Genomic DNA, 16,793 nt, shown 5'->3' with positions numbered 1-16,793 from the left:
AAACAACTTTACTTCTGACCTCAAGATGGAAGAAGGTCATCGATGAAGGAGCTGAATGTGGTTGGAGCTAGGACACTACATTGAGGGACTCCTGCAATTATGTCCTGGACTGAGATGATTGACCTCCAACAACCACCATCTTCCATTACACTTGGCACAAATTAAGCCAAACCCAGCTTTATACCTAGAGCACAATTTGAAAGATTTCGAAACAGACAGTAAAACAAAATCCCAACTATCCCAACATGATCAGTTTATAGGTTATAATCAGATTATACTCAAATATCAAAGGGAGTTGCCTTCTTTGTCACATCTATAGGTATAACAACTGTTTCTTGCAAGTTCCAGTCTTGCAAGCTTGATGATTAGTTTTCTTCTCTTATAATCTGAACCTTTTCCTTAATTATTCACAAAACTGAGTTTAAACATTCTTATTTTCAAATAAACCCTTCAGGTTTTGAACGAACCACATCATGTCTGGAATTATCAAACTAAAATGCTTATACTGAGGTAACCTATTTGTAACTGTTCTGAATTAATTCCTTTCTCCTGGAGTAACTGTTCTTCCATTTGACTCCAGCCAAGTCTTCTGTGAACTGACACCAAAAGCTTTCCAATCAATAGATTTTTCTGAAACAGAAATGATTGAATGACTCCATAATATTCAGCCCTTCTGAATTGATACATGGACATTGACCTTTAATTAATTAAAGAAAAAATTTTAAACTAAAGCTGAGAGATCACACTTCTGACCTAAGAAATTTAACTAAAGTGTGTAAATTGACCAAAAGCATTTGAAGATTGCTCAACAAATAACATAAACTGGAGCAGATTAAAAAAGCCAAGGCTTAAACTTTTGTTGTTGCAGACAGGGGCATAGTATTGTTACCTATCTTTGGGGAACCATAAAAGGTGAGGCTCACTAGATCTTATCGAATCTAAAGGAAACTCAATAACATTAATTATGTAGTGAGTACTCAGACAAAGAGGAATTATGTTCATGAGGACAGTCAGGACGGAGGTATATTAAGCTTCTGCTTAATAAATAAAGAAATAGGGGAGTGAAGTAAAAATAACACACCAATTCAAAAATGAATTATAAATTGAAAATTCTGAAGTCAATCCCCCAGTAATCAGACTGGATAATATGGAGCTACTTAAAAAATGGAATATTATGCTATCTCCCATAAACTACTGAGGTGGCTTATAAGTTCGTTAATTGATTTGTATAGATATTTTTGGTGGTACATACTGTTCACATAGAGGATGTTCCCCCCAAACTCCATGAAGCATCATCCTTATAAACTCAAGTCAGAGATGTCAGTCCAAGTTAGGGAAGAGATCAAGTTCATGGTGCAAAATGATAATATTGATCCAAATCACGATAGGTGGAGCTCATATTTTGTGACAGAAAAGAAACAAGATAATTCACAATTATATGTAGATCATAAGTTATTCTCTAAGTTGTCTTAGGAAATATAGGATGCTTTTTAAATACATGAGTGTCAATTTACGTACAGTGAAATCCCGCAAAAGGAAAAATCAGATATTCCGTTTTCAGTGATGCTGACTGATGGGTAAATATAAGCCAGAACATCAAGAGAGCTTTGCAGTTCATTCTTAAACAGCTCCATTGGGATCGCTTACAACTCCAAGAACAGATGGGCCCTAATTTACTGTATTATCTGAAAGACAGCATGAGAGTGAGAGGGCCTTCAATTCAGGTACCTAATATGACTATAAGATTCTTGCCAAGAAGATTCAGTTAAATTTAGCTCCATTAGCTCCAACAATGCAACATTTCAATACCAGCTTTGGTCATGTGAAATTCTGAAGTGGGGTTTGAACTTTCAACTACAGACATGAGAACGCTATCTGTGAGATAAGCTGTAATCTTTATAACTTCTATACAACACCCTGTGGATGATTTGATTGAGAACTCAGCACTGCTGTCTCACAGCACCAGGGACCCGGATTCGATTCCACCCTCGGGCGACTGTCTGTGTGGAGTTTGCACATTCTCCCCGTGTCTGCGTGGGTTTCCTCCGGGTGCTGTGGTTTCCTCCCACAGTCCAAAGATGTGCAGGCTAGGTGGATTGGCCATACTAAATTGCCTGTAGTGCTCAGAGATGTGTAGATTAGGTAGTTTATAGGGGGATGGATCTGGGTGGGATGCTCCAAGGGTCGGTGTGGACTTGTTTGGCCAAAGGGCCTGTTTCCACACTGTAGGGATTCTATAAAATAAAAATTGTGCTGAAAAATAATACTGTACACAACAGATTAGCAGCAAGTCAAAAACTGTGACCAGTTTTTTTAAGCACATGCACCACAATCACATACTGGCCCTGAAACTCAATTCCCATAGTATCCAAATGGAACTCCAGCAGGATATTAAGGGAAACGCTCAAAGTCACCACAGAACTGTATTGTAGGCATCTGGTGCAAGGTTTCTGGTTTTTTTTTCAGGGGTACTGCTGTGAACTGTGGCAGGAAACTGATGGAATCACTTCCCACGCACCACAAACTTTCAGCGTTACAATGTGTATACATCTGAAAAGATTACATCTATTATCATGTTTCACATACATATGAGGCAAATTCCCAAACTCCACATCTTTATGTGCAACCACATCAAATGCACTTACTCCATGTCCACCTCCTCCTCCTCGGTGATACTCCACAGCTGCCTGCGTGAATTAAATGTCACATTAGTCTGAAATACCATTACGGTTGGAGAATCTTCCTCACTACACATAGAAAAAATTGCTTGGAGAATAAACACTTTTCAAGGTTTTCCAGGATGCAGCTGAATCAGCACATAAAGCTTCACATTCTCATTTCACAGGCATCTAAGGCCCTTGAGTGATTGGATCCTTGGTGCATGCAATCCAAATTTTAAATCCATTGAGTTGATCAGAGTGGGGATAGAAGGCAGGGTTAAGGGGTCAAGATCATTGTTTAGCCACACAGAAGGTGGAAGCACATTGACACACATATGAGCAGTGATATACACTATGTGGCACCTATAAAGCATATGACTGCCTGCACATAATAGTGTTGAGTTCCATAATGTTGAGATTCAGGCTGCCTTATCTGAATAGACTCTATAGACTGCTTACACAGAGTCTCTAATTTAAGTCCATACTGTTGCTTGACAAATTGACAGGATATGCAGTCAGTGTCTGCTTCCTGCACTGAGTTTTTTTTTGTTTTTTGTTTGACAGCATGCATGATACAGATCCTGTGTCAGTTGTATACATAAATATACAGTCATTTTGATTTGCATGCTCAGAATAAACCACTGATTGGCATACATGGAGAGCACAGACTGATTGTTACACAGAAAGAACAAAGACAGACTGATGTACACAGAACGCAGACTGAATGGTACTCACTGAGCACAGACTAATCCATGAGCACAAATCACAGATTAGTACACACAGAACACAGACTAAGTGTACACTTAGAGCACAGACTGAGTGGTATACACAAAGCACAGACTAACCGGGAGTCAGCTTTTGGATTGACTGGTACACATAGAGCACTGATTGACTAGTACACACAGGACATGGACTGACTACTACACAAACACAGTGTGCAGTGCATTATGCACAAAGAGTACTGACTGCGTAGTATTCACAGAGCTCAGACAAACTGGCACACATTGAATTATTTACTATAAATTATTTACCTTTCTTCTTCTTCCTCTGGTGTCTCATCACTTTTGTTTGAGGGAGGGAGCAGCAGTGTAAGAGATGAACAAGAAGCCATCTCACTCCATTGGTAGCTGCCATAATTGTAACTATATTCAGGTACTTACCATTATACTCTGGTGTCATCAGCAGGGCCTGGCACTCATAGATCAAATCTCAAAATAGCTTGTAAAGAGCTGGCATATCCCTAGTTGTGTGAGTACCAGAATGGAAGTCCCATTTCAAAGTTTTTGAGAGAGTCATTATGTGGCACTCACTTAGTATAGGCACAAATAGGCAGATGTTGCCTTTCTGGCCAAGGAACAGGAGGTCAAAATCAACCTCTAACACCCAGGTAATTGGGAAAGTGGCATGTTCCTTCAGATCTGGAACAATGGTCCTAACATATTTCCAAGCATTTTCGTTTTGCATGGGATTCATCACTCATGAGTTAAATTATGAAGAATTTTTGGAGTTTGAGAATGACAGTCTGGATCTTTCATCAGCTCTTAAGACTCCCTTAGTTTGGCCTGTGATTGTTGAATGCTATCTTTGTAGTGCCCTTGATGTAATTGCCTCTTATGGCATCTGTCTTGATGTAGTTGTCTTTTGTAACATTGTGCTCACTTACATCCAATTACAATGTTCAATAATTTTTTTTTTTGCTGGGCTGACAGTGTTCAACAATCACTTAAATGGAAATAGACATAGTGGTATTTATACAATTAATGATTATATGAATATACCTCTGCTTTATCAGTGTTACATCTGTGGCTGTGGTTTGTTTTGTGATCTGTGCCAATGCCTCACATTCGCTTGTTTGAGTTTCAGCATCAAGGTATCGAACCTCTTCATCCCAGTCAGATTCAATGTCTACCAACTCCATCTCCTTTGGAATACAAACTGGAACTGTAAATGTAAAGCATATTTCAGTGATTTACACAGGCTTAAATTTTTAGAGGGACTAATCAAAGTTAGACATGTCAAGGACTAATCGAGGCTAACAAAGATTACATATCAAATAAAAACCGAAAGTACTGTGGATGCTGTAAATCAGAAACAAAAACAAAGTTGCTGGAAAAGCTGAGCAGGTTTGGCAACATCTGTGAAGGGAAAAACAGAGTTAACGTTTCAGGCCTGGTGACCCTTCCTCAGAACTGAAGAAAGATTACATATCACAAAGTTAATAGATACTATACATTACAGGGACATTACATTACTGTACATTACAATGCTACACATTGCAGGGTATGAATATTACAAAGTATTTAAAATCCAGAAACAAACCATTTCACTTAATAGGGCCATTTACTACATGGCCTCCTGGACTATCTTCCAACTTATTATTATGTGCACTTAGTATTAGAGCCCACCACTGAATTCAACCTGAAACTATGGGCGGCACTGCCTTGTCCACTTTAAGTAGACCCAGCAGGGGTTTGTGATCTGTTATTATTTTAAATTTACATCCGTAAAGTTATTGACACAACATACTGACTCTAAGTATGTCAGCCAAACCTTCCTTCTCTATCTAGTGTATTGACACTCTGCATTAGCCAAAGTCCTTGATGTATACACTATTGGGCAGTCCTCTTCATTGGGCCACCTATGAGCTAATAGTTCCCCGGTGCCATATGGGGAGACATTGCATGTTGGCACGAGATCACACTTAGGATCATAGTGTGCCAACATCTTAGACGATGATAGATGTCTCTTCACTTCCCTGAAAGCTATGGGTTGGCTATGTGACCATTTCCAAGGCTGATCCTTTTTTAAGAGTTGATGCAAAGGTGCCAGGATGGAGGCCAGGTTATGGATGAACTTTCCATAATAATTCACCAGCCCAAGGAAAGACCGAAGCTCTGGTACAGACATGAGAGCCGGGGCACCTTTATTGCCCCTCTTTATCTTCCAACGGGTGTAACCTGGTCTTGTCAACTCTGTAGGCAAGTTGGGGTGCCTGGAACACACATTTTTCCCTTCTAATGCATAAGCCCAGCTGGGAGAAACATCTAAGTACTATGTCCAAGTTCTCTAAGTGCTCCTTATTAGTCTTCCTTGTTACTAGCATGCCATCGAGATAAACTACGACCCGGGGTAGACGTTGTAAAATGTTCTCTATCATCAGCTGAAAAATTGCACAGGTTCATGATACCCCAAATGGCAGTCGCACATACTGGTACAAACCCTTATGGGTATTAATTATAGCATACTTGTGGAAATCCTCATTTAACCACTATTGCAACTACGCATGTCCAGCTTCATGAAGGCCAATACCCCCTGCCAGCTGTGTGTATAAAGTCTCCGTGCAAGGGATTGGATATTTATCCAGCTGCGAAAAGTGGTTTACCACTTGTTTAAGGTCCCCACAAAGGTGAACCATCAGGCTTCACAATCGTACAACTGGTGCTGCCCATTCCACAAACTGGACTGGTTTGATGATTCCTTTGCTGTCCAGCCTCCTGAGTTCTGCCTCTACTTTTGCACGTAAGGCAAATGGCACTGACAGGGACTTTCAGAATTGTGGAATTGCTTCCAGATCCACATACAAGGTGACTTTGGCTTCTTTGATAGTTCTTAGACCTTCCTGAAAATCATCCTGGTATTTGATTAGGACTTCACTCAGGCAGCCATTTTCTAATCGAAAAATGTTGAGCCAATCAAGGTGAATCTTCCTCTACCAATTTTGTCCCATCAAGCTTAGGCCTGAGCCTTTTACTATAGTCAGTGGTAACTGAACCAGCTGTTTCACATAAGCGACTGGAACCAATGTTGTACCCTTAATCTGTAAAGGTTCTCCGGTACAAGTTCTCAATCTAGCTGAGGCTTTGCACAAACTTAAGGATTGGAGTCCAGAGCGAATCACTGAAATGCTGATATCAAGCAGCATTAGAACTGGGTGATCATTTAACCAGACTTTTATTTGGATTGGTTCTGATTTGTATGTTACTAAGCAATTTAACTGATCTAATCCAGATATAGGTGGACTTTCCAGAGTGTGCACTCTCCTGGATACCGGCATATGAGTTCTGTTACTCAATTTAGATCTGGTGGGGCTCTTTTGCTGTCTCGAGTCCACATACCGGCAGCAACTACAATGGCTTGCCAGCTCATATCCTGAAGAAAATTTTAACCATTTGGCTGAGGCTTGGCTTTGTTTTGGGGTTTTGCTGTGGACTGATCTAGAGTCCTTCTTTTCAGGATATGTCCTGAATGTGGCCATGCAATTGCTTTCACTCAAGTGGTGTTCCCCAAGCTCAGTCAGACTGGCAAGGGTGTCCACTTCCATTGGAATACTCTGCAACTCACATAATCCATTTGCCTCAGTTTCCAATGATAAAGCCAGTTGTAGTGCCTGTTTGAAGTCCATTTGGGCTTCAGCTAATAGGCACTTTTGTATACTTACATCATTAATCCCGTATACCAAATGGTCTTTCAGCATCATATTAAGGGTTAAGCCATAGTCACATGCCTCTTTTCAGTTTTCTATCTATTCATTTGTGGGATGTGGGCGTCGTTGGCTGGCCAGCATTTCTTGCCCATCCCTAGTTGTCCTTGAGAAGGTGGTGGTGAGCTGCCTTCTTGAACCGCTGTAGTCCTCCTGCTGTAGGTTGACCCATAATGCTATTAGGGAGGGAATTCCAGGATTTTGACCCAGCGACAGTGAAGGAACGGTGATATATTTACAAGTCAGGATGATGAGTGTCTTGGAGGGGAACTTGGAGGTGCTGGTGTTCCCATATGTCTGCTGCCCTTGTCCTGTGGGTTTGGAAGGTGCTGCCTGAGGATCTTTGGTGAATTTCTGCAATGCATCTTGTAGATAGTACACAGTCATGCTACTGAGTGTTGGTGGTGGGGAGAGTGGATACTTGTGGATGCAGTGCCAATCAAGCGGGCTGCTTTGTCCTGGGATGGTGTCACGCTGCTTGAGCGTTGTTGGGGCTGCACTCATCCAGGCAAGTGGGGAGTATTCCATCACACTCCTGACTTGTGCCTTGTAGATGGTGGACAGGCTTTGGGGAGTCAGGAGGTGAGTTAGTTGCCGCAGTATTCCTAGCTTCTGGCTTGATCTTGTAGCGACTATGTTTATGTGGTCAGTTCAGTTGAGTTTCTGGTCAATGGTAACCCCCAGAATGTTGATAGTAGGGGATTCAGTGATGGTAACACCATTGAATGTCAAATGGTGCTGGTTAGATTGTCTCTTATTGGTGATGGTCATAGCCTGGCATTTGTGTGGCACGAATGTCACTTGCCACATGTTGGCCCAAGCCTGGATATTGTCCAGATCTTGTTGCATTCGAACATGGACTGCTTCAGTATCTGAGGAGTCACAAATGTGCGATCATCGGCGAACATCCCCACTTCTGACCTTATGATGGAGGGAAAGTCATTGATGAAGCAGCTGAAGATGGTTGGGCTGAAGACACTACCCTGAGGAACTCCTGCAGAGATGCCCTGGAGCTGAGATGATTGACCTCCAACAACCATGACCATTTTCCTATGTGTCAGGTAAGACTCCAACCACCAGAGCGTTTTCCCCCTGTTACCCAGTCATCTTAACAGTCAAAAATCCCTATATGGATTCTCTGGTTCTTGAATTGCCAAGTAAAACCAATGGTGTTTTGGAATTAGAGGAGGCTTGGGGTCTTGATGTCTGACATTCCTGCTCTTATCTGTCAGCCAGGGCTCCCTGATTGGACCAGATTACCAGCCCCAATCAGGGAACTCATATTCTTTGATGCCCACTTGGCTGACCTCGTTACAATCACTACATCCACCCTAGGGTCCCTTGAAGCAATCTGATCAAGTTTTGTCTCATGATCACAATCTTGTGAAAGTGCAGTTGTGTACATGTTTGACAGAATGTTAATATGATTTACTTTTTCTCTCCAATAAAGAAACAAAAATTACAGGATGAATCTCCTTTGGAGTTTGCCCTCCCATTTGTCATAGACCATAAGATGTAGGAGCAGAAGTAGGAAAGTTGGCCCATCAAGTGTGCTCCATCATTCAATGAGATCATGGCTGATCTGATGATCCTCAACTCCACTTTCCAGCTCTATCCCCTTAACCTTTGCTTCTCTTACTGATGAAACACCTATCTATCTCAATATTGAGTACACTTAATGACCCAGCCTCAGCAGCCTCTGTGATAAAGAACTACAGATTCACTACTCTCCAACAGAAGAAGTTCCTCCTCATCACTTTCGGAATAGGATGACCCCTTACTCTGAGGTTATGCCCTTTGGGCTGAGACTTTCCCACAACGGGAAATAACATCACAGCATCTGTTGTGTTAAACCCCCTAAGAATCTTATGTGTGTATGTATATATACATATATATATATATATATACACACACACATTATATATATATTTATATATATATATATATAAGGTCGCCTCTCATTCTTATAAACTGTGATGAGTACAAGCCCAACTGACTCAATCTCTCCTCATGAGAAAATCCCTCCACACCTGGAGGGAACCAAATGAACTTTACCTGGTCTGTCTCCAATGCTAATATATATTTCCTTAGATAAGGGGACTAAAACTGTTCACAATATTATAGGTGTGGTCTTACTAGCACCTCGTATTGTCTTAACAAGGCTTCCCTATTTCTATACTCAATTCCCTTTGAAATAAAGGCCAACAGTCCTTCCACCTTCCCTATTACCTGTTGAACTTGGATGCCAGGTTTTTGTAATTTGTGCACAAGGACACCCAACTCCCTCTGTGCTGCAACTTTCTGCAAATTCTCTCCATTTAAATAATATTCAACTCTTCTTTTCTTCTTACCAAAGTGCATAACTTCATACTTTCCCACATTATACTCCATCTGCCAGGTTTTTGCCCTCTTACCTAATCTATCTATGACCCTCTCTAGACTCTTTGTGTCATCGTCAGTAGTTAAATTCTCACTGATTTTGTGTTGTCTGCAAACTTGGTGATAGTATATTTACTTCCCTCCTATTGTCTATGTTTCTGTGAAGCCATACTGGTTTTACTTGATTATTTTATGTGTTCTGCTTTTACATCCTTGATAATCGACTATAATATTTTTCCAGTGACAGATGTTAAGCTACACAGTACACTTAGCAAGCTATATTGGTCTATAGTTACCTGCCTTTTTTGTCTCCCTCTCCTTGCGAATAGAAGTGTTACATTGGTAGTTGTCCAATCTTATGGGACTTTTCCAGACTCCAAGGATTCTTGGAAGATTATTACCTGTGCCTCCAGTATCTCTACAGTCACTTCCTGTAAACATCTAGGATGCAACTCATCAGGTCCGGAGGATGTATCAGCTTTAGGCCATTAGTTCCCCTGTTATCTTTTCTCTAGTGACACTTGCTATATTTATTTCCCACCCCCACTTTAACCTCATGATTATTTAGTATTTCTGGAATGCTATTAGTGACCTCTACCATGAAGACTGATGCAAAGTATTTACTTGATTCCTCTGCCAGTTCCTGATTCCCCACTACTATTTCCATAGCCTCATTCTCTAAGCTGCCTATGTATACCTTGACCTCGCTTTTCTTTTTCATATATTCAGATAAGCTCTTATTGTCTTTATATATTACTTGCTAGTTTACTCTCATAGTTTACTTTCTCTCTCATTTCCTTCAGTCATCTTTAGTTGGTTATTAAAAATTTCCCAATCCTCTGGTTTACCACTAAACTTTGCCACATTATGTAATTCCAACAAAACTCAGCATCCTCTCCATGATGTAGAACAAGACAGCCAGTTTGATTGGCAGTCCAACCATCATTTAAGCATTCACACCTCTCACTGCCAGTGCACTCTCTACAGTGTATACCAACTCCAAGATATATTGCACTAATTCACCAAGGCACTTTTGACAACACCTTGCAATTCTTTGACTTCTACTGCCCAGAAGAACAACAGCAGCTGACACATAGGAACTGCTCTCCTTAAAGTCACATATCATCCTGACTAGGAAATGTATAGCTGCACCTTCACCATCATTGGGTAAAAATCCTGGATTTTCCTTTCCAATGGCATAGTAGGTATACCTAAACCTATGGATGCCAATGATTCAAGAAGAAAATTTACCATCCCCTTCTCAAGGGAAATTCGGAATGGGCAATTAATTTTGGCCTTGTCAGTGATGCCCACACTAATAAATTTTTAAAAAGCTATTTCCTATACTGACCATCTGAAAACAAACTGGCTGGCAACTTTGTCAGTAATGAGAAACAGCATCCAATACTGAACAAGGAATGAATAACTCAGATGCCAAGTAAAGATATAATAATCTGCTTAATTGCAGATTTACATGAGGAATGGACATTTGAGCATGAAATTTTCTGTCACCCAAGAAATTTCTCCCAGCGAAATCAACATTTTCAATACCGGGACCTGCAAGAGTTATTTTTTAAAATGTGTTTAAGGTCCGATCCCTCTGCCCTCTTTGCCATATCTACACCATTGGGTGGACCTCACTCAAAAAGCAGTAGCTCTGACTGCATATTCTTGCATTTGCCATAGAAGAAGTAAACTGTTTAAAATTGTATTGCAGCCTTGGGTCATTGACGAATAAATTGACAACAATATGATTCAAGGATGGCTGAGGATAACTTTTATTTTTCACCGTCAGGTGAATTTTGAATTTTTAACTACGCATTTTTTTATTGGTCAAAAACTGTAAGTCCATTTTGTTCATACTTTCTGTACTTTTATACTTTTGATAAGCATAGCTCATTTTATTACATTTCTTGTCAACATGTGTTGTATCATTATGTGGAATATTACTAATCACCATAAGTTAGTTTTATTAATTGCAGATTTCACTCCATTGAAACATATTAGCTGATTGATTTCTATGCTGACACAACCACATCTAAGATTGAAGAAGCTGCAATGTCTGATGGACACTTTTCAGACTGAAGGATTCACACTATCTGATAGACATTTCCCAACTTGTCTACCAGCGACTTCAATTTCAAGGCATCCCAAGGTCTCTTCGTTGGGTAACACTCGCCAGGAGTCTACCATTAAGTGTAAAAGTCCTGCCTTATTTGCCTTACAAGATGCAACACTTCACATTTACCTAAAATTAAACTCTATCTGCCACTCCTTGGCTCATCTGATCAAGGTTCTGTTGTATTCTGAGATAATAGTTTATAAGGCAGCTCACTACCACCTTCTCCATGGCAACTAGGGATTGGCAATAAATGCTGCCCAGCCAGACATCCCCACATACCATGGATGAATAAGTATTATCTTATAGTCTGAGAAGTGTCTATCAGACAGTGCAACTCCATCAGTCAGGCATATATTGATCAGACATGAAAGGGTCACATTGTATGATTGACAGTTCCCAGATTGGAGGAAACATGCTGTCTGACTGATATTCCTTAGACTGAGGGAGTGAAACTGTCTGATAGACACCTCCCAGACCGTGGGAGACACGCTGTCTGACAGATGCCTTTTAGACTGAAAGAGTGATGTTATCAATAAACATCTCTCAGATTCAAAATGTCACACTATCTGATGGACACCTCTCAGGCTGAGAGAATAATATTGTCTGGTGCCTTGACAGTGGAGTCACAGGTAGTCAGGTAGTGAAGAAGGCATTTGGTACACTTGCCTTTATTGGTGAGGGCATTGAGTATAGGAGTTGGGATGTCATGCTGTGTCTGTACTGAACATAGATTAGGCCACTTTTGGAATATTGCATTCAATTCTGGTCTTACTGCCCTGGAAAGATGTAATTAAGCTTGAAAGCGTTCAGAAAAGATTTACAAGGACGTTGCTGAAGTTGGAGGGTTTGAGCTATAGGGTCCGGCTCAATAGGCTTGGACTATCTTCCCTGGAGCATCAGAGGCTGAAGGGTGACCTTATAGAGGCTTTAAAATCATGAGGAGAAATGGATAGGGTGAATAGCCAAGATCTTTTCTCTAGAGTAGGGGAGTCCAAAGGTATTTGGCATAGGTTTAAGGTGACAGGGGAAAGATTTAAAAGGGACCTAAGGGGCAACTATTTCATACAGAGGGTGATGGATGTATGGAATGAGCCGCCAGAGAAAGTGGTGGAGGCTGTAACAATGACAACATTTAAAAGGCATCTGGATGGGTACATGAAGAGGAAGGGTTTAGAGGGATATGGGCCAAATGCTAGCAAATGGGACTAGATTAATTTAGGATATCAGGTTGGCATGGATGAGTTAGGCCAAAGGGTTTGTTCTGTGCCGTACAGATCTACGACTCTATTACAGTCCACTTGTTGTAACAGAGAGTTCCAGGATTTTGACTCAGCAAGAAGGAACAGAGATATATTTCCAAGTCAGGATGGTGAGCGACTTTGAGGAGATTTGTCAGTTGCAGTGTTCCCATGTATCTGTTACCATTGTCCTCCCAGATGATAGTAGTTATGGGTTTAGAAGGTGCTGTCTAAGTAGCCTTGTTAAATTTCTGCAGTATATCTTGTAGTGGTTATCCTACTGCCCCTCAGCATCGGTGGTGAAGGGTCTAAATGGTTGAGGATCTGGTGCCAATCAAGCAGGCTGCTTTACCTTGGATGGTGTCAAGCTTCTTGCGTGTTGTTTAAGCTGTACTCAACCAGGCAACTGGGGATTATTCTATCACTCTCCTGACGAGTGCCTTGTAGATGGTAGGCAGGCTTTGGGGAGTCAGGAGGTGAGTCACTCACTATAAAATACCCAGCATCTGACCTGCTCTTGGAACCACATTACTTAAGTGGCTCCTCCAGTTCAGTTTCTGGTCAATGGTAACCCCAGGATATTGATAGTGAGGAATTCAGTGATGGTAATGCCATTTAATATCAAGGTTTGAGGTTACATTCTCTCTTTTTGGAAATGACCATTACCTGACAGTTTTGTATCATGAATTTTATTTGCCACTTGTCAGCCCAAACTGGATATTGTCCAGATCTTTCTGCATTTGGACATAGCCTGCTTTCAGTATCTGAGGAGTTGTGAATGGTGCTGAACATTGTGCATTCATCAGCAAACATCCCCACTTCTGACCTTATGAAGGGAAGGAAATTGATGAAGCAGCTGAAGAAGGTTGGGCTAAGCTTCTACCCTGAGGAACTCCAGCAGAGATATCCTGGTGCTGAGAATGAGACCATGGTTCTTGTTCTATGTGGGAAGTTGAGCACGGTTCCAAAACTCAAGACCAGACCATAGGCAGGAACTGCCTATGAATTAGGAAACATGACAGGCATGACAGTGGATAGACATTGGCAAACGAAGAGCTCATGAATTCAGTGCAACAATTTTTCATTCCTGTCCAACATAAAAATAAATGGGAAAGATGTCCCCACCATAGCTAACTAGAGAAATTAGGGATAGTATGAGATTCAAGAAAGGGGTATATAAGTGGGCCAAAAACAGCAGTAAAAAGGGCTTGAAGATCTCCATTCCAAAGTGCTTAAGAAAGTGGCCCTAGAAATAAATGGGTGTACCTTTCAAAATTCTATCGATTCTGGAACAGTTCCTATGAATTGGAGGGAGTTACAGGCTGGTTAGCTTGACATCAGTGGTGGGGAAAATGTTGGAGTCATTATAAAAGAATTAATAGCAGAGTACTTGGCAAGGAAGTGTCAGTGTTGGACCGCACAGATTTAGAAAAGGGAAATCATGTTTGACAAATCTCCTGGAATTTCTCAAGGATGTAACTGGGAGAGTTGATAAGGGGAAGCCAATGCTTGGTTTTCATGGACTGTCAGAAGACTTTTGATTAGGTCTCATTTAAAAGATTGACATGTAAAATTAAAACACATTAGGTTTGGGGTTGTGTACTAACATGGAGAAAGAACTGGTTGGCTGACAGGAAACAAAGAATAGGAAATAGTGACTCATGAGGTACCAAAGGGTTCAGTGCTTGGACTCCAGCTATTCACAATATACAATAATGATTTAAATGGGAGATACCAAATATAATATCTCCAATAGAATAAAACAAAGAAGTTTTCCAATTCTGAAAAAGGGTCACTGGACTTGAAGCAATAACTCTGCTTTCTCAGCACAGGTGCTGCCAGGCCTGCTGAGTTTCTCCAGCAATTTCTATTTTTGTGTGTCATATCTTCAAGTTTTCAAACAACAGAAAACTAGGTGGAAGGATGAACTCTGAGGAGAATGTAGAGATGCTTCAGTGTGATTTGGAAAAGTTAAGTGAGTGGGCAAATGTATGGCAGATGAAGTATAATATGGATAAATATGTGGTCATCTACTTTAGTAGCAAAACTAGGAAGGCAGATGATTATCTGAATGGCAATAGATTGGGAAAGAGAGGCATGCAGTAAGACCTCGATGTCCTTGTATGCCAGTTGCTGAAAGTGAACATGCAGGTATAACAGGCATTGAATAAGGCAACTGGTATGTTGGCTTTCATAATGAGAGAATTTGATTACAGGAGCAAGGACATCTTGCTGCAATTGTACAGGACATTTGAATAAGATTTTGGCTATCCATGCCGCTTATGATTTTATGAACGTCTATAAGATCACCGACGCTCCTGGAAAGAAGCCCCAGCCTATTCAGCTTCTCCCTGTAACTCAAATCCTCCAGTTCCAGCAGCAACCTTGTAAGTCTTTTCTGTACCCTCTCAAGTTTAACAACAACCTTCCTATAGATGGGTGACCAAAATTGTATGTAGTGGCCTCACCAATGTCTTGTACCATTCTAAACTGTGAATCTCTTAAAGAAACAGTTCTTGGGGCTAAAGAGATCAAGGGTACGGGGAGAAAGTGAAAACAGATTTCTGAGTTGGATGATCAGCTATGAATATATTGAATGGCAGAACAAATTTGAAGGGCTGAATGGCCTAATCCTGCTTCTATTTTCTATGCATCTATAAGTGACCTCTAATAACCATCTTTCTTTGAGCCAGGTATGACTACAACCGGCGAAGAGGTTTCCTTCTGTTCTCATTGGCTTTAGTTGAGTCAGTCATTCTGTCAGACATCTCTCTGACTGAAGTTCATTACATTATATCAATTCCTCTGAGCATGAGGTAATCACACAGACAAGTAGCACAGACTGACAGATTGACAAACAGATGCATTTTACATTGAGGGAGGAAGGTAGTGCACAATTACATAGGAATTCGTCAGACTGAAGGAATGTATAATGTACAATACATATAATACATTTCAGTAGCCAACTGCATACATGAATTCTAAGAATAGATTTTACACTCAAGTGGATTGATTTACTTATATTTGGATTTGATTATTTTTTCAGTAAAACTCAGAAAAACATTTACAGACATTGTCTTTGAAGAAACGTACGTAACTGAATTTGTGCATGAATGGAAACTAGATGTTGCTGCTGAGGATTTACCCTCCACTGGTCCGTGTAACTCTTGTATACCGCCTCTGTGACCCACAGATTAAGTGAGTCACTGCCCTACAATAAGTATCTTATCTCAGATTAATCTGTGCTTTCTGTCCCCACTGATAAGAATTGGAATAATTATAGGCAGGATTCGAACTCTATACATTGACATCTTTCCATTGTCTTCATTTTCCATTTGTTTCAGAGACCAGAACCAGCTTCCCTCCTGAAACAAAGGAGAAGAAGACATGGATTAGGCAAAACAATAATGTGCTGCTTCTGGAGCTAATTTCTTTCCTATACTTTATATCCTTGCCTCCAAGATGGTCCTTAATCATTCTCTGATCCTACCAACCAAATATTAAGGGCTCCATTTGTAAGTAAAATGCTAAATATTCACTACAGTTAAAATTTGCCTTCAAATTTAGAAACTGCTACTTCTAAGTAACCAGTGAAACAATCTGGGTACAGAATAAAAGTCCTCTACTGTGTGCCTTTCAGCATTTCCCATTGTTAGGTGCAGACTGAATTGCCTTCTTTGAAGGCCCATCAACCCAAGTCAGATTCAAGATCATTTATCATTACTCAGTCTTATCACCACAACCCTGACTCCAGTGTGAATTTTTCCACTTTCGAGAGTAGCCAGCCTTCTGACTTATTTGAATGACCAATATGTGACAAAAACTATCATTTGTTTTTTCCGGGGGAGGTTCCAAGAGGGTGCCAGAATTTGGTGACTCTTTGTGAGCTGTCTACAGCAGATCTTATTCTTACA

The 16,793-nt window shown here is 40.6% G+C and overlaps 1 protein-coding gene across 1 annotated transcript in view; it reads right to left on the bottom strand.

Annotated features, from left to right (window-relative positions):
• LOC109910603 (cyclic nucleotide gated channel subunit beta 1) overlaps positions 1 to 16,793 on the bottom strand; it is a 173,730-nt gene that overhangs the window by 105,821 nt on the left and 51,116 nt on the right. The window contains 3 exon segments of the mRNA XM_048606008.1: positions 2,646 to 2,687; positions 3,692 to 3,721; positions 4,439 to 4,601. Of these exon segments, the coding sequence (XP_048461965.1) occupies positions 2,646 to 2,687; positions 3,692 to 3,721; positions 4,439 to 4,601 (235 nt within the window).

Source organism: Rhincodon typus, chromosome 15, assembly GCF_021869965.1.
Source record: "Rhincodon typus isolate 14 chromosome 15, sRhiTyp1.1, whole genome shotgun sequence".
NCBI lineage: Eukaryota > Metazoa > Chordata > Chondrichthyes > Orectolobiformes > Rhincodontidae > Rhincodon > Rhincodon typus.
The sequence above is the reverse complement of the archived record's forward strand: the minus strand, read 5'-3'. Positions and strand labels throughout refer to the sequence as shown.